Source organism: Cygnus atratus, chromosome 7 (genome assembly GCF_013377495.2).
Source record: "Cygnus atratus isolate AKBS03 ecotype Queensland, Australia chromosome 7, CAtr_DNAZoo_HiC_assembly, whole genome shotgun sequence".
In the NCBI taxonomy this organism is placed as follows: Eukaryota; Metazoa; Chordata; class Aves; order Anseriformes; family Anatidae; genus Cygnus; species Cygnus atratus.
Window position 1 is genome coordinate 31,101,531 of NC_066368.1, and position 25,687 is coordinate 31,127,217.

General features: G+C 36.8%; 1 protein-coding gene across 2 annotated transcripts in view; it reads left to right on the forward strand.

Moving 5' to 3' along the window:
• The window catches only part of PARG (poly(ADP-ribose) glycohydrolase), a 65,252-nt gene extending 44,237 nt beyond the window's left edge, over nt 1-21,015 (forward strand). For both annotated transcript variants that reach the window (XM_035538457.2, XM_035538468.2), the window contains exons 12-18: nt 433-508; nt 1,838-1,985; nt 7,824-7,902; nt 8,862-8,970; nt 12,660-12,765; nt 16,610-16,738; nt 17,532-21,015. In XM_035538457.2, coding sequence (XP_035394350.1) covers nt 433-508; nt 1,838-1,985; nt 7,824-7,902; nt 8,862-8,970; nt 12,660-12,765; nt 16,610-16,738; nt 17,532-17,701 — 817 coding nt within the window. In that variant the 3' untranslated portion in view covers nt 17,702-21,015. The remainder of the gene's footprint in view (nt 1-432; nt 509-1,837; nt 1,986-7,823; nt 7,903-8,861; nt 8,971-12,659; nt 12,766-16,609; nt 16,739-17,531) is intronic.
• Nucleotides 21,016-25,687: the final 4,672 nt, after the last annotated feature.

Below are 25,687 nucleotides of genomic sequence, written 5' to 3' on the forward strand. Positions count from 1 at the left end.
ACGAGTCTTAAGAGATTTTTTTAAAACAGTAATATCTTTTGTTTGTTGCTTGAGAGGAGAAAAAGTGAGAGCTGACTTCATGCCAGAAATGACAGGAAATATAATGAATTAAAAAGCTATGCTTGCAGCTTTCTTCCTGGTTAGCAAGTTAACGTGGTACAGACTTGTGTGAAAAATGTGGAAATGAAATTTCACATTTGGGGCTTTGTAATGAAAGTGGTAGAGAAACTGAACTGTTGACTCTGTTATTAAGCCTTAATAAATTGTTTTAGAAAGGCAAATGCATTTTCCTTAATCCTTCGGATTCTTTTAACCACCTTACGCATAGGGGCGTAAAAAGCTAGGTTTTGGATGGGTTTTCTCTTAAATGGATGTCTGTTTGGGGATTCTGTAATCATCTTTTCTGTGCAATGTTTTTTGCCTCAATGATAGATCTCAGAAAAAGCTGTCTAAATTGCACGTCACCTATGAGGGCACTATTGAAGGCAATGGACAAGGTATGCTACAGGTAAGTGCATATACCAGTAAATGTGGCTTTATCTCATGTTTTTGTCATATTTTTTACAGTCTGTCAGTTTAAAAGTATTTGTTTATCCTCAATTGACTTAAGTGACCAAGTGTTATGCATGTAAATGAAACATCAAGATGAATTCCATTCCAGCAGACTTAGTGCTATCAGTATTCCCTAGCTCACTGAGGTTGGTAGATGTACCTGTTACAGAACTAGCTGACAGAAAATCACAAGCCCTGGACAGCTTCAGGTCCTTCGGTTCAAACTGAGATCAAAGATTGACAAGATAAAAGTTTCAGGCTGGAATTTTGATGAGCTGCCAAGGGTTTTGGTGGTTTTGTGCCTTTTTTTTTTCTTTTTTGTTATGATAGTTGTGCCCCAGACAGCGACCAGGTCAGGAGTTCAGGAGACTTCTTGCTGCTACAGCACCACTGTTTTGGTCTGAGAGCCAGTCAGCTGAAATAAATTGATAAAGGAAGATATCCTGTCCATATCTATAGCAAGGAACGCACTTGAGTTTTCAAATAACCTTAAAGACAGAAGGAAAGAAATCTGTCTTCTAGAATTCTGTTACCATAAATTAATTTAAAAAAAAAAAAAAAAGTACTTCTTGAGACAGGAAAAAGTGGTGCAAACTTCTTAATTATAAATTTACATGGGTTGGTAATTTACATAAATAGTAATTTGTTGAAAAAAGCAATTGTTTTTAAAACTGTTGTGTATATAAAAAATGTAATTTATAAAATACATATTATTGCAGCAAAAATTAGAGTCCATAGTTTCCCTATATCAGGCAGAAACCGTGGTGATCAAAATGGCGTGCCTTGTTCCAAGTGTGTTTCAAGGACAATCCATAAGAGATGCCTCTAAGTACAGAACTGGCCAGTGCTGAGCTAAAAATGCTTCCGTGTGGACAGCCAAGGCAGAAAGCTTATTAAAGGACAACGTAATAATTTTTCTATGTCTGTAAAATGCAGAAAGGATACTGTAATCTGCTGTTTCCATTTTTCACATTTACTGAAACTTTATTATTACATGCATGCCTTTTCAAAACTAAAAATTGGATTCAGAGCCTTTGATATGCAGAACTTTATTTTGCTGTATAATATCACACTTGTCTCATTTTGAATTTTCTCAGAACTAGGAAAGGGAAGAGTGAGAAAGAACCTGATTAGCAGCATGCCTGTCCTGCTGCTTGTATTTTTAAGTGATAGCAGTGGATCTCAACAGAGTTGACGTTTGTACAGGACTTTATTCACCTCAGTAAATGAAAGGATTTTATGGTATTTGCTTATCTCTTAATCCTTCTGAATATGTTTTTGTTAGGTTGATTTTGCAAACCGTTTTGTTGGAGGTGGTGTCACTGGGGCAGGACTAGTACAAGAAGAAATTCGGTTTTTAATCAACCCAGAATTGATTGTATCGAGGCTCATCACTGAAGTCTTGGATCACAATGAATGTCTTATCATCACAGGTTAGTCTTTGCAGTAAATGTTTCACATCTTGTTCTGGTTTTCTATGTAGAAAATATATTTAAACTTGTTTAGTATGCTTAAATGTTGTAGGAAAAGAAAAAGATTGTACTCATTTAACAATAAGCTTCCTTGTTCACCCCACTTCTTAAGACTGTAGGGCCACTGTTCCAGTACATCTTTTTTGAAGGAAGGAAACAAATAGAGCAGACAAGGTGTTACAGAGCTTTTTTTTACCTTATATAAACTTGTTTAAGGACTTATCATCTTTAGACCTAGATAAGGAATACTGTTGGGCAACATAGGTAAAAGCCACAATTACCAGCTATTAGCAGGTAATGTTCCTGCTGTGCCAAAGCAGGGTGGTTTTTGTTCCTGTCTGGAATTTGTAACATTCAATGTAATCCATGGGACTGAAAGCTCAATCTGAGAAGAGGAACTGGCTTCTGGTTACCAAACAGGGAAGGAAGCGGTAGAAGAAAAAATAAGCATCTGTTAAAAAGGATAGAAAGTCAGGAAATGTTTCTTGAGGATGTTGATTTTGTAAGTTACAAGCACAGTGTTCATGTTACTTGTTATAAGTTGTGTTCATAACTTGTAACATGAAAAGCTAAGTGCTTCTCCAGTATATTGTTGTGAGTCTGTATGCACTGTCTGTCCAGTGCTTCACTGAAAATACTGTTCCTTTTGTTCCACATCTCTTTTAAAATTCTGGATGTTTTACTATGCATTGCATCAAAATAATTAGGTGACAAAACAGATAATGTCACTGGGAAGAACTGGTGAGTCCCAGGTAATGCTGCGTCCTGGTCCAAAGCACTCATTCTTTCTCAAATGCATGCACTGTAGAAATTTGAGCTTAGATCTTCCAAATCTTGCCATGCCCTGAAGCTATTGGTTGTATTGGCCAGAGCCTCTTTTGTTTTCAGTCTTAACCTTGGTAACTTTTCACTGAGTGTTTTGGTTTATTTTTCCACCCTGCCAAAACCAGTGCCTTTTCTGTGAAAACTTTTGGGTAAACTTGCTTTTGTGATTATTTTTAAAAATAAATGCTAAAATTCTTGGCCAGTTCTGATTGCTGTCGTGTGTTTTGGATATGATCCTGTAACAGAAGTAATTTATTCAAGTACTGTCCTCTGAGTGAGCCTTTTCTGAGGAGCGTAAAAACAGAGTGCAGCTATCTGTTTGTGTACTAACAGATTGAAAAAAGTTATGTTTTGAAAGAGCTGCTTCCATTCCATTGTAAAAAAAAAAAAAAAAAAAAAAAAAAAAGTGATTTGGTATGAGCAAATAACAGTGAGGGTGTTTTTTCACTGTGACAATATTCTTTTCTGGTTTTTGAGCCATTGTACTTCATAATGTTTTGCAATTAGTATTTATGATAGGGTGTTCTTCTCTAATGGAAATGGCCATTCCATCATTTTCATTTCATCCCTGGACTTCTTCCATCTCGGTTAATAGCCAAGTCTCCACTGCATGTCACAATCCTCCTGATGAATTGCATTTTGTGATGCATCTTGACTCAGTGGCCTAATGGGTATAACTGTGTAGCTTAAATTTGCAGAAGAGTCTGAGAAATGGGAGAGAAATTAAATTCATTGTGATTGCATGGTATCTGGTTAAGATCACTGCTGTACTGAATATGGAAGTGGTCATGCACAGTCAAGTTCTTCAACACAGACATCTGCCTACTGAAATGTCAGCAGCAATGCCAGAGATTCCTACAATTGCATTTCTGGTAGAGCTGTGACAGCGAGTCATGGGTTTTCATTCAGGATTTTTCTTTGTTTTGGTATTTTTTTGGCGGGGTATATTTTTTGCTTTTGTTTTTCCTTTGAGTTTGCGAATATTCAGACACTGTTGAGAGCCACTGAAGCTGTGTTCCATGTTTGCTTTAAAACTGCGGATTGAACAATGGCCAGTCCTATCTGCATCTCATTGGTGCATTTTCAGAGACTTCTAAGCACATTGCCCATGCAATAAACTTGATCAGGTAATTGGTTCGGCTGAGAATTTACTCATGATAACGTGTTTTTTCAGCTGGATTGGTTGATCATGCCATTGTCTGGAGGGCCAGGGGAGCCAGAAGACTAATGCTGATGCATACATAATAAGTCAGAACTGATTGAAAGACAGAGCAGGACCTTCCCTCATCTTTGGCAGTAAATGTGCATTTATGTCAGTAACTATAAAACTACATCCTGGCTTTTTCCATGTACTAATTTTTATGGGGTGCTAGTGGTACTATTTCTTCAGAGAGATTGTTTCTAGCTCATAAGAAAAAATAGAGGGGGACAGTGTGGTACTTCTTTCATCCCTATTCCTGGGAATTTGATAATGCCATACGAATTGTATGCAAATGAAAAGCGAGACTGTGGAATCTGAGAAGGGAGGGGCATTGTCCATTTCATGGAGAAGGTCCCATACCTGCTAGTACTTGGAAATGTCGTTATTCTTCTGATGAAGAAAGTTTCACTATGAATTGTGTTTTTCAATCATACTTGTATATACTTTGTTTTAACTTTGGGTAAGTCAAAATTCTTTTGTGTATTTTGTAGTTTGTTTTTAAAGATCAAACTGTGTTACAGCACCTTCTTTGGCTCTTGTTTTTTTTTTTTTGGGGATGAGGAAGGAAATTCACTGGAAACAAACATATCCAGTTTATCCTGTATTGCTTCCAATCTCCCAGCAACAGCAGTTTATATCCCAGTGGTTCACAGGCAAAAGTGTTGCCAGTTGAATAACTGTTTTTGTCTGACATATTTCCAGAACTTTACTCATGAAAACCCATTGATTTTCATTAGCCTTGGGTTGCTGGGACATGAGTTTAGTGTTTGTGTGTTTGAGGTTTTTTTTTTTTTATATATGCGCTTACTTGCTTGTTTGCTTCTTGGTGCTTTTGTCATTATACACTGCACTTTCATAAAAATTAATGAAAACAGCTTTTGAAAAAATAATCTTAATACTTTATCTGTCTTGTTACAATATCTTGCTAATCCAGTCTTTTTTCTTCATATGCTTTCCATGTGCTTTCCATTTCCACAAAGGAAATGCGTTCTTTACAAAGCTGAAGTTCTGTTGGTTGTCCCCTAATAAGAGCTGTCAGGAAAGTTAAACACTTCCCTTGTTTGCCTTTTCTTACTCTTTGCTCAGTCACTTTTCCCAAGTTTATCAGTAAATCTGAATTTTAGCTTGGTCAGGAAAAGTCTTAACTGACAACTGATAGCCTACAATTCAGTTTGAAGGCTGACTTCTGAATATCTAAGCTGATCACAGTTGTCTTGTGTGTAAGGACATGGATGAATATGACTGTATAGGAAAGTTCTGCCATCATGATTTTTTTTAAACTTAGATTTTGCAACAGAAAGTGGGTTCTTGGTGAGCAATCTCTTACCATCACAATCGCTTTGATTAGCAACTTTTCAAAAATAGCCTTGAGTGGAGTTTGTGTCCTCAGTGTGGCTAATCATCTAGACATATCTAAATAAATAACGAGTGGATAATAAGGCAGATGAGTTAAAGAAACACTGATAAGTCTTAAGTACTTAAGTCTTTAGCACTGATAAGTCTTAGTAAAAATGGATTTGTGTAAATGGGGAAAATGTCTTGAAGTATAAACATCAATTTAAACATTTTTAACAGCTTGTGTTTCTTATAGTTAAGGCTACTGAAAACAAGCATCCAAATCTCCTTATCAGATAAGATTAAAAGTGAACAGTTTTATTTTTCTGATTTTCAATGTTTTTAATTTCCTATTTAGAGATTGAAAAACTTGTCATCTCAGACTATCACCAATGTGTGCGATAGTTAGGCATCACTCTCTTCTTAGTAATCATACATTTTGTGCTGTCGGATATTTTGAATGCTCACAGGTCTTTCTAAACTCTGTTTGTTATGTTTACTGGCATAACTGGTGTTGCTGTTTATGTTTAAGGGGTTGCTTAGCAGTTGTCATCTTTTTCTTGCACTCTTTATAACTTGTGCCAAACTATGCCGGTATGAGCAGAAATGCCCAAACAAGGTATTCTCGTTGATCTCCTACCTTTGGAATTCAACTGAAAATAGTTCAGCTGTTAGAAGCCTAAAACAGGGGGAAAGAGTGATTTTGCTGTGGCAAAAAACTTCAGGAGTATTTCTTTGCATTCTTGCATCTTCGAGTTTCGAAGCAGGAACCTGAAGTTCAGTAAGATGGAGTGAAAGCTGACCTTTTAGAAGGGTTATGATCCTTACCCTCTGTTAAAATGCTCTCCTTGTTCTCAGGGTAAACCTTTGAAAGGTAGTTTGGGTAGTAGAGCAGAAGAGCTTAAATCACTAGAGCTACTTCATGTGCTACTTTCTTACAGCCTTTAATGCTTGCAAGAGACCCTGCTGGGCTTTTTCAAAGGGCAGCCAAGTATGTGCAAGACATGATTTTCTGGGTCCTCAGGCTTCTACAGAAGTAGCCTCTTGGTACTGACCACCACGGATGAGAGCAGCGGCCTTTCAGTACATTCAGTGCCATTAATCGCAGTAATATCTGAGAATTCATGTCAGCAACCATAGTGCCAGAATCATACTGAGCAAATGCAAAACAAAATAACAAGAGGAAAGGAGGTGTTACTGGACAGTGAGACTTGGAAGCTTAAGAGTCCTACCTAGCCTTACGTAGGGTTGCCCTCAAGGTTGTAGGGCAGCAGCTGGAGTAACACTAGTGTGTTGGAAATCTTTGTTCCTACCATCGGGCTTTTCTGTGGATTTGTAGATACTAATTTTGTGTTAGAGAAATAAAATCGTTCAGTGGAAACACGCAGCCTGCCACATACACTTTTTAAATCTTCGTTAAATCCTTCATCTCATGTTTCTTAAACTGTCAGCCCAGCTTTTGGCTAAATTGTGATGAAGTAGTATTGCCATGTTTTAAGTGGAGGAGCAACTCGTGTTTACCTCAAAAATGCCCTTAGATATGAGTTGTACTAATTAATAACTTGTATCATGTAGTATATGTATACATATATATACATATATACATATATATACATATATATATATATGTATATATACATATATATATGTATATTGTATCATGTAGTATAGGCTGCATGTAAATGGCTTGATTTCCTTTGGTTCATTTAGAATTTCTTTTTTCTTCCCTGTTTGGTTCCTATTCCAATTTCAAAGCACTGGAACTGAGCTGCCATCTTGAAGGGAGTTATGATGGTTAATAACATATATCAGCCTATCAAAAACTATGAAATTATCTAGTTTTTAGAGGTTACCTGGTCATCAAAACTGAGAAATATGCTTGCTGCTCTATGTTTTAAACAAAAAAAAAAACAGAAAGCCACACCTACCAACTTCTGGTTTTCTATATTCTTCAAAAATGGTAGCCTTCCTTTGTTAGCCTGACAGTGTATTCCAGTAATGCTGACCAGACACTTCTCTCAAGTTTTGCTCCTCAATACATCTTAAAAGAAACCTTGCTTCCATTTTGGTCCCCATGCTGGAGGGGAGACTGGCAGTCTTTGTTAACCAGGAGAACTTGAAAGAAGACAGGCAATATATTGAGAGCCTATTTGATTTGGGAGTGGAAAAATCAAAAACTATCTTCTAGTTATATACTGGACAGCACACACACAATATCTATGTTTGCAATGTCTGCCACAGAATAAACATTACATAGTGTGACAAAGAAGCCTGCACTGGTTTCAAGAATTGTATACAGTGATGAATCGCTAGCTTCTGTTGATGCTTCTGAGAGGTGCATGTTCATTCAGAGAGGCAGTGATTCCTATGAAAGATCTTCCAAGAGAAAAAAAATATTTAGATATTTTGTATGTAATACGGTAAATCACTTGTTTCAGGTACTGAGCAGTACAGTGAATATACAGGCTATGCAGAAACTTACCGGTGGGCAAGAAGCCATGAAGATAAGACCCCAAGGTAAAGTTCCACATACATATTTCAAGTGAAGGAATAAACGTACAACTTAAACTTGAAACTTGGTGTCTTGAGTATTTGTCTTTAACGGATAATTTTATTGCTTGATCCTGCTCTCTTCAGTAGAGCCAACAAGCTAAGAAAGTTACCTCCTAATCTATTGTCTTCCTTGCTTTACTGATACTAATGATGGTACCTGCCAACTTGTCAGTTCTTAAATCAACAGCTTTTACATTTTATGTACTGAATCCAAAATTTTCTGAAGATACTGACTGAACTGTGGATTGTAATTTGTCACAAGAAGTTTGACAATGATACCATGAGTGTCAGGGTATCATTGTATACATCATATTACTATTAGTATGGCAAAATAAGATTTAATATTTTGAGTCTGAGTAGAAAGCTCTGAGCTCTTGACAGCATTGTCGGGGAAATAAATTCATAGTGAATACACAAAATTATCAATTTTGTGTGGAAATGTAAAAAAATGTACTCTCCTATATCAAGTGTTCAAGGTCAGGTTGGATGGGACTCTTAAGCAACCTTGTCTAGTGGACCCGTAGTGGTGGCAGGGAGTTGGAACTTGGATGATCTTTAAGGGTCTCTTCCAACCCAAACTATTCTGTGATTCTATAAATTTTGGAGGTAGGTAAAGAGCCAAAGTACTCTTTTTTTGACCACGTGGTGTTCCTCTGTACTTAATAAACAGTATTGTTTAGATTTGTTTCACGTTTCTACTTCTACATTCAGAGTCTAGGACAGAGTATTTGTAAATTTATATAGAAACCTGTCTCTCTTCTGATGCTATATTCAGTGCTCCATTGTTCCAAGAGTACCTTTCTAGCTTCTTCGAATGGAGCAGCTCTGCAGGGAGTTGCTCATTTTAGATCATGATTATGTAGCCAATAATAATAATAATAACACACTAATTTTACTGTCATGTTTTCTTTCCCCAAATTTAGGGATGAATGGCAGCGACGCTGCACTGAAATTGTCGCTATAGATGCATTCCACTTCAGACGTTTCCTTGATCAGTTTGGTCCAGAGAAAATCAGAAGAGAGCTCAACAAGGCAAGGAACTTTTTACAACAGCCTGCAGTCTAAGGCTTTTTCATTGTTTGCTATAACTTTTCAAATACTTTTGTATTATCATCATCTTCAAATAAGAAAGTTTTTGGTCAGTTGTCTTTTACAATAGCTGTATTTCAGGGTTTTGCCGTATGTTGTTGAAGTAGAAGCTTGTCAAATAGAATGATTTATTCCTTGATGCGTTGTTCAAAGGGGTATTTTACTTCATTTTCAAAACTATAAAGAAAGGTTATATGTTTTGCAAACTCTTCCCTGTCCTGCTTCTAACCTGTTAAGTTCTCTCCATGATTGGCTGTGCTGAATCCCAATCAGTCTTTCAGTCAAGGTGGAGAAGTGGGCACCTTGTGTGTTAACATGGTGACAGTTCATAAATATGGTGCCACTTCCTTCTCTTCTACCTTTCGTGTAAACTCTTGGAGTATTTACATATTATGCGAGTTGTTTGGGGGTTGGTTTTGTTCTGTTTTTTCCCCTTCTTGCTTAGCTGCTGCTGCTTTTCTTGAGGCAGAAATTCTTCAAATTCTTGAAGCTAATTCCCAGCTCTTGAGGTTGTGCTTTTGCAATGGCTACGGGTAATTGCCATCAGTGAGCTGTTTTTAAACCTGGGGCACTAGCTTTCAGCCCATATTGATGTTTTCAAGGCCTTTGCTGTTGTCTCATTCTTAAATTTTGTCATAACGAGATACCTGTCATCAATCTCCACGCAGCAAATTGTCATAATAAGTTGATAACAGGGCCAGATGGAGGGCCTTGCATGGTTAGCATAAGGCATAGATAGTGTAATGTCTGTGGCCTGTTGTAGCAACGACAATGTGATTTTTATGGGCAGTTGAGTACAAGAATGCTTATACAGTTACACTAGATTAGTATGCTTATGTTTGGGTTGAAAACAGGCCAACAGTCTGTGTAGCGTGCTTATATGTTAATAGATGCAGCAGGCCTATGCTTTACCTAGGGGGTTAAATATAAGGGCATGATCCTACAACTGTTAGAAGGTCTCCTACTTTCTGTGGTGTAGAAGGGTATAAGATGTTCTGGGATGCATCTGAAATTTAAACATAGATTAGATTCCTTATTTTCAGCTAAAAAGAGAAGAGAAATGCTAATCAATTTTTTTCCTCCCAGAAATGATGTACAGGACTGAAGGACTAATCTAAGGTAGTCTTAAAACCTTAGCCCTGTGACTAAAGTAACATTCATCAGCTCGTTTCTTTGTGGTTGGCAATTAAATTAGCCCTGAAAAAGACAGTAAATCTTGTAAAACTTCAGTGATATCTTGGTACAAAATTCAGATTGCCTACAATAGTGAATTTCTGATCTGCCTAAAATTTTCAGTATTATTAATTGGATTTGGATTGTTTTAGAATAAATCATGGTAGGTCCATGGAACTTTTATACAGTGTGTCAGTTTGGATGGTGGTGTTTGACAAGGACTGGTTGGTATTTAAAGAAAATCTTAATGTGAGTAAATGAAATTTTATAGTAGTAAACAGAATTAAGTTTATTGGAGACTAATATTCTAACAAATCAAACGTTCAAATGTACTATCATGGCTTTTAAGTTTGTTTTAAAACTTATACTAAGATTTTTTTCGTGGGTGAAAGCAAGTTGACAGAATAAGCTGCATCTCTATTTCTACTGTTTTTCAATAAATTAGGACTCGTTAAGGACAGTATATGCACAGAGGCTGTAAAATATGAGTGTATTATGTATTAGTAGATGTAACTCATCCTCCATTTGTTTCCAGAGGCTTTTTTTCCAACTGTAATTTTGGAACAATAGGAAATGATTGAAACAACTCGAATGGAGTGGTTCTTCTTACAGTTCATATTTTCTTATAAGCCCATATGATTTTTCCTTTATAAGATCTATTTGCTTTATGGCACCAGATGTTCACAATTAGTTTTCTTGAAAGCTGCCTGTCTGAGGCTGACCCTTGTTTCTAGTTTAACTGAAAAAAGATTAATAGTGTCTGAAGTCAGCTTTTCAGAATGAGAAGAAAAAAATGACATCTGATTTCAGCATTAAGATTTGCAGATATTTTTGTAAGAGATGTGATCTTTGTTAGCTTTGCTAGCCCCTTGAGATTATTGCCTCATGAAGTCTGTCCCTATCAATAACTCTACCAGCTGGAAGTTCCACTTCCCAAATACTAAGGAACAACTGACTTAGAGTTGTGCTTGCAATTCCGGTCATAAATGTCATGAAGCTTATTTTGATGACCACTGATTTAAAATGAATACAATAGCTACAGCTTCATACTTGGCAAGAAATGCTTCCCTAAAAATTATGGTACACAGAACAGTTGTGTTTCAAACAGGCTTAGCTGTGAGAACTATATTGAACCATTTTTAAATGAAAACAAATCAATTATAAACATCACGCAACTTCTAAATAAGGTGAGATGCAATTTATAGAGGGTTGCTTATAACTTGAAGCAGATTCATTCGTGTAGTTCAAAAGGAACAGCTCTTCTGTTTCCCATACAGAAGCAGTTGCTTTAAAAGTACACAGAAGGCTTTCATGTTTTTGTGTTCATAGGTGTGAAAGCTATTTAAAATATCAGTGCATTGTTTCTTTCCTGAAAAGTGATTAGTTCTAGCTTTATCCTTTATTTGCTATAAAAAAGCATAGAGGAGCACTCACTTAGATACTCTCTTTTTTGCTGCTGGTGTCTTTCCAAGCACTTGCTGACTTACTGTGTCTGACAAGACTGTTTTTATTCTGTTTTCTTTCATGGCTAGCTGAGGAATACATGCCCATTAAGTAAAAGGTGAGAAGAACATGTCATCCTCTTGTAACACCGCTCCATTTCCCTCACTGGGAGGATGGAGATGGATTGTTTTCCAGGCAGCCAGAGTACGGTCTTGCTTGGCCCACTTTATCTATGCATTTATTTATTTATTTATTATAAGCATGCTTGGGACACTGAGGGTGCGGACAGTTCTGACTCGAGAGTTTAAGAAGCTGCACGCACCTGATGGTATTAAAGTGTTGTTATGCAAACTCTTGAGTCATGGCACACTGCTAAAGTGTAAGTAGCAGAAGTGTGAATTTACAGCTTAGATCAGGTAACAGTGCAAACATGGGTACTACAATCTGTAGCAGTGTTCAATAATTTTTTGTACCATTGAAAAACTTCCCAGAGAGATTTAGACACTTTTTTTTTCTGCATATGGAAGCACCTGCCTTTACTCAAGATTTTAGTGATTGACTTTTTTCTCCTGTCCTTGTTTATTGTTTTAGACCTGTATTCTAAGATGCCATTTTGTATCTTACTTTATGTTAAGGAATTTTAGGAATACTGGCTGCAGCAGTTTAGCTGTCATGTTCAAGTGTGCCAACAAGAAACAGATGTAATATAATCTGCTTTTAAAGTTATATTCTCTGCTCCAGCTATCCTGAAAACTTTCCTGTAGCTTTGAAATCCTTAAGAATCTGCACCTGCATCTAATTGTTATCTTGGAGCCAAGTAAGGCAAAATTCTTGCCTTAAATTCTTTACTGATACCATGATTGACTTTCAGTTTAAAGAAGGACTAATGATATATTGTGTTTTTCATTTTTTTTATTGCTACAAGATAGTACTGATTATTGTTATCATCTAGTTGTTTGAAAATAGCGTACCAGATTGCGTGTCAACTTCATCTTCTGACTCTTGTCTGCCTGCAGGCCTACTGTGGCTTCTCTCGACCCAATGTTCCGCCTCAACATCTCTCTGCAATAGCCACAGGAAACTGGGGATGTGGTGCCTTTGGAGGGGACTCCAGATTAAAAGGTAAATTGTAGTAATACATTAATGTCCAAATAAATCAAATAACTTAGATTTTGATTTTTGACCTTACTCTTTTTTTTTCCATTTAAGTACTTTTTTTTTTTTTATAGTATTAACTGTTATTCTGATTCTTGGCTAAAGTTGATTAAACTGTCAATAGAACTAGTTCATTAACTTTGATCTTTAGGATATGAGCAATATGATCTTAAACAATAAAAATGCATGCTGCTTTTCTATGCTGTTTTCAGTTTAAGGTTTGAAATAAGTATGTGGTGGTTTCTGAAATGCCAGGTTTACAAGGATTTGTAGCACTGGAAATTTCAGAACCAAGGATATTCAATAGTACTTTGCAAAAGAACCTACGCATTTTAGCTCTCAGTCATGTAAATCAGTTGATATTTCTGGACCAGTCTTTCTAGCCTATGCCTAAAAATTCATATTCTTGCAAAGAAATTTGCATTTTTATTATTTTCAAACATTTGGAGAGTACTTTTTTTTTTTTTCTGAACAGCTTTAGGGCATTACATTATCAAATAAACAATCATCAGGCTATCAGTTTCATTAGTCTTCTATCTAATTGTCTCTTACTCATTGAGAATTTATTTTTCTCTCAATTCTCATTGGTTTCATAAGTTATTTTTTTGATTTCCATTAGACAAAACTGGTTGCAAAGTGCAGATTGTCAATACCAAAAGTAGGATCTGATCATGTTTTATTAAACCTTCCTAGCATGAATCATAATCAATGTTTTGATTTACAAAAGGACTCCTAAGGACCCCTCTTGGATCTGAATTATAATATCGCTCTTTTTCTGATGTGTTGGTTTCTGATTAAAAAAAAATACTGCTTATCTGATCTAGGCTGTAACTTGTTCAGCACTGGATGTAACTTTTAGCTTAAGGAGTGTTCCCTGGATTGCTTTATTTCTCCTCCATCAGTCAGAGCTGAGAAGCAAGGTATACTGACAAAGACTGCCAGAGTTGAGTCCATTTGGTGAGGTAGCCCATAAGAAGAGATGTCTTTGTAGACAAAGAAATGAGCCGTGAGCTCATGAGAGTCAATAAATCTGCAGTGAACTCTGTTTAATTTTAACTGAAATGAAAGCTCAAAATAAAATATTAATAACTTTTCCTCTTGTTTCAGATCAACCTTGTTTTTCCCCCCCCATTTGCCAGAATTAATGTTTAACAGCCAACTACAGCATTGCTGCTGTTATGAAAGTGCTCATTTAAATGTGTGTGTGTGTGTGTACTCAAGTCATCTCCTGTTTTTTTGGCAGGCCTTACAAAGAAAGAGATCAGTAACTCCTCAGTCTAACGTTGCTCTCTTGGAAACTGAGCTTAATTTCTTAGTTGACTCTGCAAAATCAATACTTAATAAAGAAAATTAAATGACAGGGATGTGCTATCGGATATGGACATAGTCTTTAGCATGTGACATCTTTCTCTGAGCCAATGCTGACTGGAAATAAGATGATTTAATTTTTTGGTAGACTATGGGCTAGGAAAATGGTACAATAATTTGTCTTATGTGTTTTTCATGAGACTTAGAGTTGCACTTGACTTGTGATAACCCAGTGAAACCAATGTTTCTAGCTCAGATACTTTTACACGGTCTTAAGTACTAAAGGCGTTTCTCCCTTTTGTTCTAGAATGCTCTATAAGGTTGTTTTAAACTGCAAATTCTCTCAATGGTTTCCACTTCTCTTTAACCAAATTATACCGCAGAACAACCTTTTATGCTTCACAGGGATTCATAAATTCCTTGTTTCAGAATGTTTTCAAAGTCTAAGATTATCAATACAACAATGTTATTCAACTCCCCAAAATCTTTTTTGATTACCCTCAATTGGCAGCGCATTGTAATGTCAATTTTCATAATTATTAAATTAAAGATGAAAATATTTTTCATGTGACATTCTTAAATATATACACCATGATCCTTTCAAATGTAGTATCTGTATCTGTAACAGGGACTTCAGAACAACCAAGTGATTTGATATAAATGGATATAATTGGATAAGTTCCATAATGCAGTATCATATTTTATCATGATTTTTTTTAGTCATGAATTAAAGGAACGTGACTGTGTATTAAAAACATGGTTACAATCAAGGTCATAGGTGATGTGAAAACTGAATTTGGCTTTATAAATGAAAGACCTGATAGTTGGAATTTTTCTCATTTATCTCAGTTAGGGATATTTCCACAAAATATTAGTGTGAACGTAAGACTTTAAATACTGAAAAATGTATGATTATATGCTTGGGAAAGTTGGAAGATCTTGTCTTGGTTTTGAAACCAGAGGATGATTTAGCCATTTATAGGTGCAGGCAGGCCCTGCTGATAACCTCCTTTCCTCTGGGAAATGGGACTGGAGCAGAATGAAGTTGTTCCACGTGTCAGGTCTGTGAGGCTGAGTGGGTCCCCAACCGGATTTGTGTTACGCTGCAGTCCTGGGCTCACTGGGTGTTAGAAGAAAGTATGTCAATGCAGCCACTCCTTCGGGTGTGGGTCCTGCAGAGCCAAATGGGGTCACATCAGCTGGGGCACAAGGGATTGAGAGTGCTGCAGTCCCCTGTGCCCCAGGCTCTGTTACTGGTGGTCTCTTGTGTCAGTACGATGGAGGATTCAAATGGCCTCGTGTATCATTAATGCCTGGAAGACTGTGAAGCCTGACTCTTGACAGAAATTTCGACCCCTGTTTCATGAGATTTATAGCAAGTCAAAATAAACAGTAGCATACTTTTAATATGTCTTGTGTAAAGTTAAACTGCGTTGTTTGTTTGGAATGAATATGAAGATTCATTAGATTCTGTTCCCCTATGCAAGCTAGTTAATTAGGCCCTTTAAAAGCTGAACTACTGATGCTTTACCAAATCCACAGCTGGTTCAGTATTTTAATTAAAATATCGTTCCCAGATTGAGATTAATTTTTCATGTGAATCATGTAATTTATAACTTTTCCTATGGATTTACCAGAGTTTTCTGATTAGAGAATGCAATATCTTATTAAGTCTCTGTTCATAGCTCAGCTATGAAGAGCTTTCTACTTAGTTTCCACTAGCAGGTAGTAATTCAGAACGTATGCTGGTTTATTTAGAATAAAATGTTTTCTACCCAGTAATTAATTAAAATGTGATTAATATTGTTATTGTAAAGATGATTATCAAAGCAGTACCCATAAGACCCCCCCCCCCTTTTTAGAGGTCAGAACAAGCTATCGTATTTCATGCTGCATAATTCTATTACAAGTAAAATGCAAACCTTAAATTGCACAGTAAGAGGCTGCAGAATCACAGATCTCTTGGGAGATGAAAGTAAGATCAGCTCCTGCTTTGTGTGGCTAAGTCAGTAAAAGAGTAAGCTCCATTCCTTCAGAAGGAAGGCGGAGAATGGAAATTGTGACTTGCTGCAGTCACTTTTTACCCAACTATTTTGACTCAATTACAAATAGCTTAAACCAGGGTATAAGGTGGTGGCCTGTTTTCTTAGGCTGATGCACAGGTTTAGTGGGCAAGTAACGGCCATGTGCAGCTTGGGACCGGGGGGGATGGACTTCACTTTTTTATTCTTACTTTTTAAAGAGTTTATCCAGAAAGTAAAGGCAGTTATCGCTAGTGGCTGCACCAGAATACTTCAACGTTTTGAGCTGTTGTGCCCAATATTCTGTACTTCGTTTTAAAAGTGGAAGTAACTTATCTGCCTATCGTTCAAATTGCTTTGCAGTGTTCACCTGGAGATGGGTGGTATGATGATTTGCTGTAAACCTTAAGCTGTGTTTTTTCCCTTCAACAAATTGTTTTATCCTGCATTCATGAGTGTAATCTCGTTTTCTGTTATTTCAGCCTTAATACAGATATTGGCAGCTGCTGAGTCTGGACGCGATGTTGTTTATTTTACCTTTGGAGATGTGGAGCTGATGCGAGATATTTACAGCATGCACACTTTTCTCTGTGAGAAGGGCCAAACTGTTGGTGAGCATACAGAAATCTTTTCATACAGCAGAGACTTCTCTATAAGTAGAAACTGTCCAGTAAGAATTACTGTAATCGAGTTCTGTACCCAAGCAAGTGGATCTTGGTTTATTTGCACCTGTTTTCAGAGTTGGGAGCTCTTGATTCAGGGTCAGCTGAACAATGTTAATCTGTTGGACTTCTAGAATCCTTGAATAGCACACTTAGGAGTTATGCTCCAGAATTTGGAAAATAAAAATACACATGGTAGACCAAAGATTTGTAAAAGTTTTTTTTTTTTAATATAACAAAAATAATTCCAAAAAAAAAAAAAAAAGGAAAATCTATATACACCTTCTTCACATTGTTGACAGAGATGTCTTATCGTGGTTCTGGCTTAATCCTGTAATGCTGTAAGAAGAATTAGTAGTCAGATCTGTTATACAGCAGCAATACAAGAAAAGTAGTACATCCCTTGCCCCACTGTAACTGTGAAGTGTCTGGGATAGAAGCACAAAGCTAGGTAATTGGCAATACATTTGTAAGTGGTATGTATGCAAAGTAAAGTTCAGATAGCTTCTGCAGAAAGCTGAACAGAAAGTGGAGGGAGTCCACACTATGTTCTAAACAAACTTGGAAACAGCAGGGCTCCCCTTACGCAGTTGTCTACCTCCTCATTCACTTCTCATGTAAAGAATGTTCCTGGAGAGTGTTTCAGCGTGTGCGTGATTCTAGTCTTCAGTTGCAGCCATACATTCTTTGCGTAGCATGATCTTTATTTTTTTAAAACATATTATTTCTTTTTATTTTTAAGGGGACATTTATAGGCTGTTACTCAGATACTACAACGAAGAATGCAGATGCTGTTCTACTTCAGGACCAGATGTCAAGCTGTACTCTTTCATATATAACACCGTTGAGTCCTATGCAGATTCTACTGATGATGATGATGATGAAGAAAAAGGGTTGTGCTTTGAGGACTAAAATAAATGTGCTTGATCAGAATACTGTTCAACTCCTCCTCCCACTGGTATATTGTTTGAATTGCTGAGTGTAATGTATGAATTGGATAAGTTAATATATATTGATTGCATTGGTAGTTATCAAACATCCAAACAAAAATTGAACTATGAGAGAAGTGGTTTTTTTGATAGTTTCATACATGAAAACCTTGTTCATGTGTGTACAGAAAGGATTTCCTTGGTAAATCTAGTTGGCATTATACCTTGTTAAGCAGGAGATTTTGGACACACTTGTATTTCAGTCAAGAGATTGCTGAAAGACTTCAGAAGATTTCTCTGTACTCTTCTGCCTTTATTTTTGAGAGATCTTATCTAGATTTCTTACTGAACGTAGTGCTGGAGTATGTGGAGCTGTATCGCTCCTGGGGTGATTTTTAGAGAGAAGCACTGTAAGGGTCATTTGTACTGAAAGTTGTAATAATTTGATTACCTCGTTAAGACTGCCACGGTACTTTCATTGTTCTTATCAACTTTTTCATTGATTTAACTTAATGTCCTGTTTTTAATATACTTTTTAATAAATGGCTAAAGATGAAAAGATTGTGGAGGGAGCTGTAATGTATTTCACAACTGCTTTATCTTTACCAAATCAGACAGAAGAAGTTATCATGAAGAAGTAGAGAAAGTCTGAAGTATAGAAGGTTAGGAAAATGAGAAATGTGATCAAAGTTATAAACGGAAAGAAACATTTTTCATGTGAGACTTCTAAAAGCTGTTCTGTTGGTGCTGTTACAACTGAACTGAACAAGGTCTTAAACATAGTATATCTGAAGTTTCTCAAAGTTCACTGTTGTTGGCAACTTCATCTGAATTAATTGTGTTTATATTCTCATATCAGTTCTCCTTTATTGCAATGTCCATATATGTGAGCATAAGATCCCCATGGGATAACATAAGGTAATGGAAATCATTTACTTATCAGTGGGAGGAACATCTTCAAGCTACAGATGAGAACGTGTAAGGTGTTGTTAGGAGTTTGTGCCCTTGTCTTTTGAGGCATGGGAATGATTATGTTGAAGGAGGGTCAAAAGGCATGTAAAAGCTGTGCTATTATTGTCTCTGTGAATACCAAATTAATGTTTCTATAGTACATTAATATTTTACACAAAACTGCAGATAAATCTGTGAAAAAACTTTGCCAGGTCTGTGTACAGGGCCAATTCAATAAAATGTTAGTTTATTAGAAATTTAAACTGAATTTAAGTTTAAGCCCAAATTGCTTAGTTTAACCTCTTCTGTATTAGATTTGTCTGGTCTGCCATAGCTATTACCAGCTTAGCAATACAAGTAAAACAGCAGCAGGAAACATAGGGAGCTAAGGCTGTAGTACCAACACATCCTTTTGGCTAATGTCTGATAAGACCTCTCTAATTCTGAAGTATAACTTAATAATTAAATGCTGGAAGCTGTTGGTAGTCTGGCTTGCGATAAAGCACTCACTGCTTGAGCTGCTCAGGTGGGAGAGCAGCATTGAAGTGTTTTGGTCATTTGCAAATACCTGCAGAATGCTCCACCAGGGTGTTGACGCTGCAGTGGGCCGGTTGGAAGTGTGTTGCTCAAAAGGTGATGGACACAGCAGCTTAAGCGATTTCTTCCTATTATTCTTACCAGCTGTGGTTTTCTCCACCCACATCCGTTTTAAGAAAAAAAAAAAAAAAAAAGGGGGATAGAATTTCAGGCCGTTTGCAATTTGCATCCTCTAGGTTAGTGGAAATCTTTTCTCCTGCTCCTAGTGCTTCAGTGTTGGCTAAGATTCTGGCAATAGGAATAAGTGTTTTATCATAAGCTCTTATTTTGGCATTTAGGTTCAGCTATGACAGTGCTTCCAGATGCACTGCTGATGACAAATGCCCCTGGTTAATTAAGAAGAAAGATAGAAAATTGGTGCTACCTGCCAAGTTTTCTTCACTTAACTACTCAGGATTTCCTATAGAAAAGGTAAACAGAATTTGTTCCTAACCAACTGGAAGAAAATATAGCAAAAAGCTTTAGGTGGCTAGAGGTGACCTCCCCTTTATTGTAAATAAATACATCTTTATTAGTGCAATATTCATTGTGAGGGGAAGTGATGTTTTTGTGTATGAAAAATGTACCAAATAAGATGGCAAAAAATTCTACTTCAACTCTGGAAACAGAAAAGTATATTTAACTCTGGAAAGATTGTCTGAGGATCATACAGTAGTGTATTCAGTTGAGAGTTTTTGCAGTGTCAAGTATTTCCAGGAAATTCCTAGTCATCTTCTGTAGTCTGTATTTTCACTGATACCAGAGGCTTTTCTAATATGGGGAAGAATACCTTTTATTTGAAATTGCTCTTTATGATGTTTCCCAAATGCTTTTTCCTACAAAATACGGTTATATGAACAGGAGAAAAAGAAAATTAATTTTTCTGTTTGTGTCATCTGAGTAAGAATGATACATCCTGTGTTCTACCTTGTGTCCCTGATCTCGTAAAGGGCAATGTTTAAGAACACTTGGAATATGACTTTGATTGCAGGCAGGAAGATGATTATATTTTTCTTGTGTTTTTTCATTTGTTTTTGTTTTTCTGGAAGCAAAAGAGCTGAGAGTTAACAAGGTAACAATGGTGTTAGATTGCCATGACTTTCTAATTCAATAAAGAGCTACACTGCCCAGAATGCTGCATGTAGAAGCAGGAATTTTGAGTCAGCCCAATATGTGTTCTGCATCTCACTTCTTTCATCCAGCCACTGTTCTCCATTTATAAACTACCTGAGATGTTTTCTTCAGATAGAGATGCATTTTGGTGCTCTGCTTGGAGCAGTGTGGAGTGGAGAGGCTGAGCATCTTTGTGCAGCCCAGTAAGCTTCAGTTTCACTCTTCCAGAAACCTGTTTATGGAGTATTGTTTTTTGTTTTTTATTACTTTAAGGATGTTTGCTATATGTTTTCAAATAAACTTCTTACCAAAACTATTGTTTTATACTTGTTTTAGCAGCTAAATTGAATCCTTAATATGAAACAACAACAGGCAGTCATTTAGATTGCAATGTTGCCTCGTAGTAAAGTTGGTGACAGAGCACTTCAGTTTGTTTTACAGCTCTTGCACCTAAATTCCTCAGTTATGAGGTGTTCTTATCTAAGGATGAGTACCCATTACTGTATATATTAATTTATAGACTCATGAACTGTTCCTGATGTTCTTCAAAATTTACAGTTTATGCATCATTATATTATATTGATTTTTTTCTGGATCTGTATGCTAATGTTTACATGATTTTTGTAGGAATATAATTAAAAAAAATGATTGAAGCAATGTGGTCTGCTTTGTCTCTTAATATACTTCTGAGGACAGAGAAATTCCAGCACATTTGAATATAGATGACACAATGCTAGTGACTACAGTAACAGTTGTACCTCGTGACTGTTAATCCTACAACAATAGTTAATCTAATAATTATTTTGTCTCAAAATAATGTTTACGTTGTATGACAGTGTAGCAGATGATTCAGTCTGCACAGCAATTTAAAAAGGAAGTAACTACTGTGAATTTGGAAAGCATGAGCATTAGTGTGAGATTTCATACACATATATGGCCATATGCAGACATTTTGATATTAATTCCTAATTTGTGCTTGAGAAGTAAGTAACTGTTCAGTTGGTCTTTGAACTTCATGAAGGAAATGCACTTAAGAGCCTAAGGAAATACAAACAATGAATGTGTTGCATAAATGTTTTTCATGGTTTGTAAAAGTGGGACTGGCTTCTCCTAAATGGGAGGATGTTAAGAATTGTTTTTCAAAAATCAGTAAGGAACTATATTTTTAACATTACAGAAAATTAGGATAAAATAACCTCTGATTGCTCCTAAGGTTTTAAATGTATCTGAGTTTATGGAAGTTTGCTGTGTGATTGAAGCCACTAAAGTCTATAGTCCAGCAGCAATTGCAACATAACTTAGATTTCCTTAGAGATATTTTGAAAATTTGTATCATTCCAGCCAAATACGTTGGATCTTTGGATTTCTCAAGTAAGAAGTAAAAAATGACTTTTGGTGCATCTAAAGAAGTTGCTGTTTATAACATCAGTGGCCTTGTGGGGTTTTCATCTCTATTTTGAAAGAAGAGGAAGCAGGATAAAAAAGGCTTGTTTTTAAAAGGTGCAGTTGTAGAATTAGTAAAAACCTGCACTTGCAGTGTGTAAGCAGCCATCACATTTACTCTCACAGTGGATCAGGGATCTGAGCTGGTTATGTGCTACCTCAGAGCATTTCAACTAGCTCTAGCAATGAAGGGCGGTGTTCATGTGGGGGCAGATGAACCAGACACTGCTGAGAACCCAAGTTCTCAATTACCTTGAGCAATTGAATGCTAAAATATATTTCTTAATTTGCTTCCTCAGTTTGGACATGCACTGAGGATGTTTCTGTATTTAAATACCATGCAAATCAGTCTTAAGTCAACCTCAGGGCAGTTCAAATGGCAATCCCTCAGAGCAGCTCCTAAATTACAGAGATGCTCTTGGTGATTGCTCCTTCGTATAGCTGTTCCTTCCTGCAGTTGCTCCCATTTCCTGGCTTATTTATGACCCTTTTTTCTTCAATGTGTAATCCATACCCAAATCTGAGGTGTGTGTTAGGTAAGTTAACAAATACGCAAATTCATCTAGTGTATTTGTTAAAGGAAGGTCTGGTCTGAGGCAGGCAGAACTGTCCTTGTGATGTTCACAAAATGCAGTCTTTGGTGGCAAACCAAACGGAGGGCCGGATAATGAAGTTCACCAGAACCACGTGAGCAAGCAGCACTGACTAGGGGTGTCCTGTATAATGTTCTCTCCGGCTGCCCACACGCTTGCTACCACGCAATAGCTCTCCCTCTATCCTCAAGCACTGTTTTGTTGTTCCTGGTTTTAATCTTTCTCGCACAAATGGCTGAAATATTATCACTACCTAAGAGGTGTCTGGCTAAGCATTGTACAGCCTGGAGACAGTAGGCTTCAGGTAGCTGGAGGACTGGGTAGAACAGGGTCAGTGCTGTTCATGTTATAACCTGTAAATAAATCCCAGGTGATGAGGAAACATGAGAAGTTGCTCAAAGACACTGCTTCTGCTGTGGGAAAGTGGCTGCCAGTCTCTCCTGTCCCAACCTGTCACCAGTCTAACTGCGGCTGGCAACCTCGCTCAGGAATAAACTTTGTTAATAGCAAGTACAGCCCTGACAAGAAAACTCCTTAGGGATAAATGACAATTGCAATCGCACAGTCATTTTTTTTTCTCAGTTGCAAACCATTGGCTTCCCAGCTATGTCAGTACTTGGATACCGGAGTCCCAGACAACCAAATTTCTCAACATCCAACATTTACATTCCAAGCTGTTCAAACGTTCTCTCAGCCTAAGCAACTTCCTACCATCCTAGGATGGATGGATGGATGTAGAATGCCGGGTTACCAAAAGCTGCTATAAATTCCTTCAGGTTCACCAATGTATTTGTGGATCAGCCAGAGTAGAGTGAGCCAATATTAGTGAAATATAGATGGATATCTTCTGTGTGTCTGTATGTATATGTACACACATATATATAAACATCCATATATCTACCAAAAGTCTCCTTTTAGTATTTTGTGGTACATTTTTGACAAGAGTGAACACAGCCATAAAGCCATGGAAATTGCAAGATGCTGCAGCTGTCTGAATTTTTTTTTTTTAACTAAAACTTGAGTATTAATGATCTTGGTGTGTGCTAACAGCATTTTATGCTCGTTTATCATTGCTTAAGTGAGTGTGACCTGGAAGCTGTACAGGAGGTATCTGTCACTGATAACTCCATTACAGCAATACCATCAATTTTTGTTTAACAGAGCTGTCAGCTAGGGTTAATTACGTGGTTCTGGCAGGTGGCGCTTGGTGTGCAGTTAAAGGAAGCCCTGGTATGTTCCAAGTCCTCTCATTAGTACTGTGGCACAGGGCCGGGAGGTTTATGGATGCATGGAGATGCGCACACACCATGCTGTGCACGCTGGTTGATGCATATTTTGCAGCAGCTCCAAGAAGCTGTCACAAACCATTGGGAGTGCAAGTTGTTAATGCATAGTTACTCAGCTGTAAACCTCCCAAGCAGAGAGCAGTGGAACCTGTACACAGCAGAGCTTTTGCAAAATATTTACTTTTTTCCCATTGCAGGAATTTGGACTGTTTCACTTAGAAAGGAAATCTATTTGTTGAATTAATCTGTTACGCTCTTTTCACATCAGGTGTACCTACAAAGGAACGAACACTCAGGCAAGTTAATTATCTCAAACTATGACCTTAATGTGTGTATAAAACTGTTTACTTCCAGTTGGAAGCGAAGGAAGCTAAATCAAGCCAATTAATTTTGAGGAGTATCCACTTAAGATTTAGATGTAGTTTACTAAATCTGCTTTAGAGATGCATCGGAAGAACCCTCCTGTATGTCTTTGTTAGTAAGGACATCAATCCTGTTCAGATGTATACTGCTTTCAGCTGGAATTTGATGGAAAGCGCTGAATTTGTGAATTTATTTCATTCTTCAGAATGCCTTGGAACACCAGTTACAAAAAAGATATTGTATAAATCAAAGTGTTTGACCACGGCAAGAAGTTCATTTTGCTAAGATCTGAAGATTTACATTTTCAAAATTAAAGGTTAAGAAAACTGCTTTGAATAGCTAAATTTCATCATTGAATAACGACAAGATTTTCTTTAATGTACTAAGAATTGATTGGATCCAAACCAAAATGTCATGAAAATAAATTAAGGTAATTGTGTTTCGCACCCTTTTATATAATGGATAAGGTCCTAAAAAATTGTATTTTCAAATCCAGAGCTAACTCTGTCTTCAAAATGCCTGCATTGTAAAGTAATTATTCTGCTGGAGTTTTAAGTCATTATTTCGCCTGTTGCCTGAGGAATTTTACAGCAGAACAGTATTAATAAGATGCCAGGAGTACAAATTTAATAACTTAATCTCTGTCATAAACAAAATTCATATAAACAAAGTGGCATTTTCATTCATAATTACTTGATCTACTGCAAATATGGGTCAGGAATTAAGGGATGCCTGATTGCTACATGCTGTGGAAAATCAAACCTTTTGCATTTTGAGGAGAAAGACAAAAAGATCAGCGTGTGCTGAGGAAGGACTGGACATACCATAACTTGAGAAAAGGAGGCTTCTAATTCTTTCATGCTGTAAATCTCAGCCAAGTTGCATTTAGACTTTATTGTTGGTGATGACAATTCCCTGAGCATTCATGATGAAAAAAACACCTACTGATTGATTGGGTCCGCCAGTCCTTCATTCCGCCATCTCCACACACAAAAAATAACAGCCAAATGCAGGAGACTAATAATGCAACAAAATTTAAGCTTTTTTTTTTGCTATCTGAAATTTGACCACTTGATTATGGGCAATCATGAGGACTAGATTTTTTTTTAGTGAAAATTAAGTACCTAGTCAGTTGGAAGACAGATGACTTTGTGATTTTTTGAGTTTTTGACTACTTAAAATTGTTTGTCAGTCATTGGCACGTGAGATCCAGAAACAATCAGATGAACTTGCACCTTCCGTATGTCAGTTTTAGGCATTGTTTCCTTTGCCTATTAGGAAAGTTTTGGTCCCAGCAGATTCAAGGGTTTCAAGGCTAATTGAATTCCTGTTTGCTTTAAACAAACATCCCCCTCTTTTTGCCTCAAATCTTGATTACATGCAACCTTCAGATAGCCCCCGAAACGTCAATAAATTACTTTTAGATTGGTTTCTGTTACAGTCCAGTAAAAGCTCCTGACAGATTTGTGTAAAACTGTACCCATGAAAAATGTTTGGTCTATGGTCAAATAATGCATTTATATACTTAAATGAACAGGGTAAGTAAGGCTTTGCTGTTCTGAAAACTTGTGGCAATAACCTGATAGAACTATAACTTCAGAAGTTAAATCCGGCTTCAAATCCTGATCCGCAGTAATACTCGGC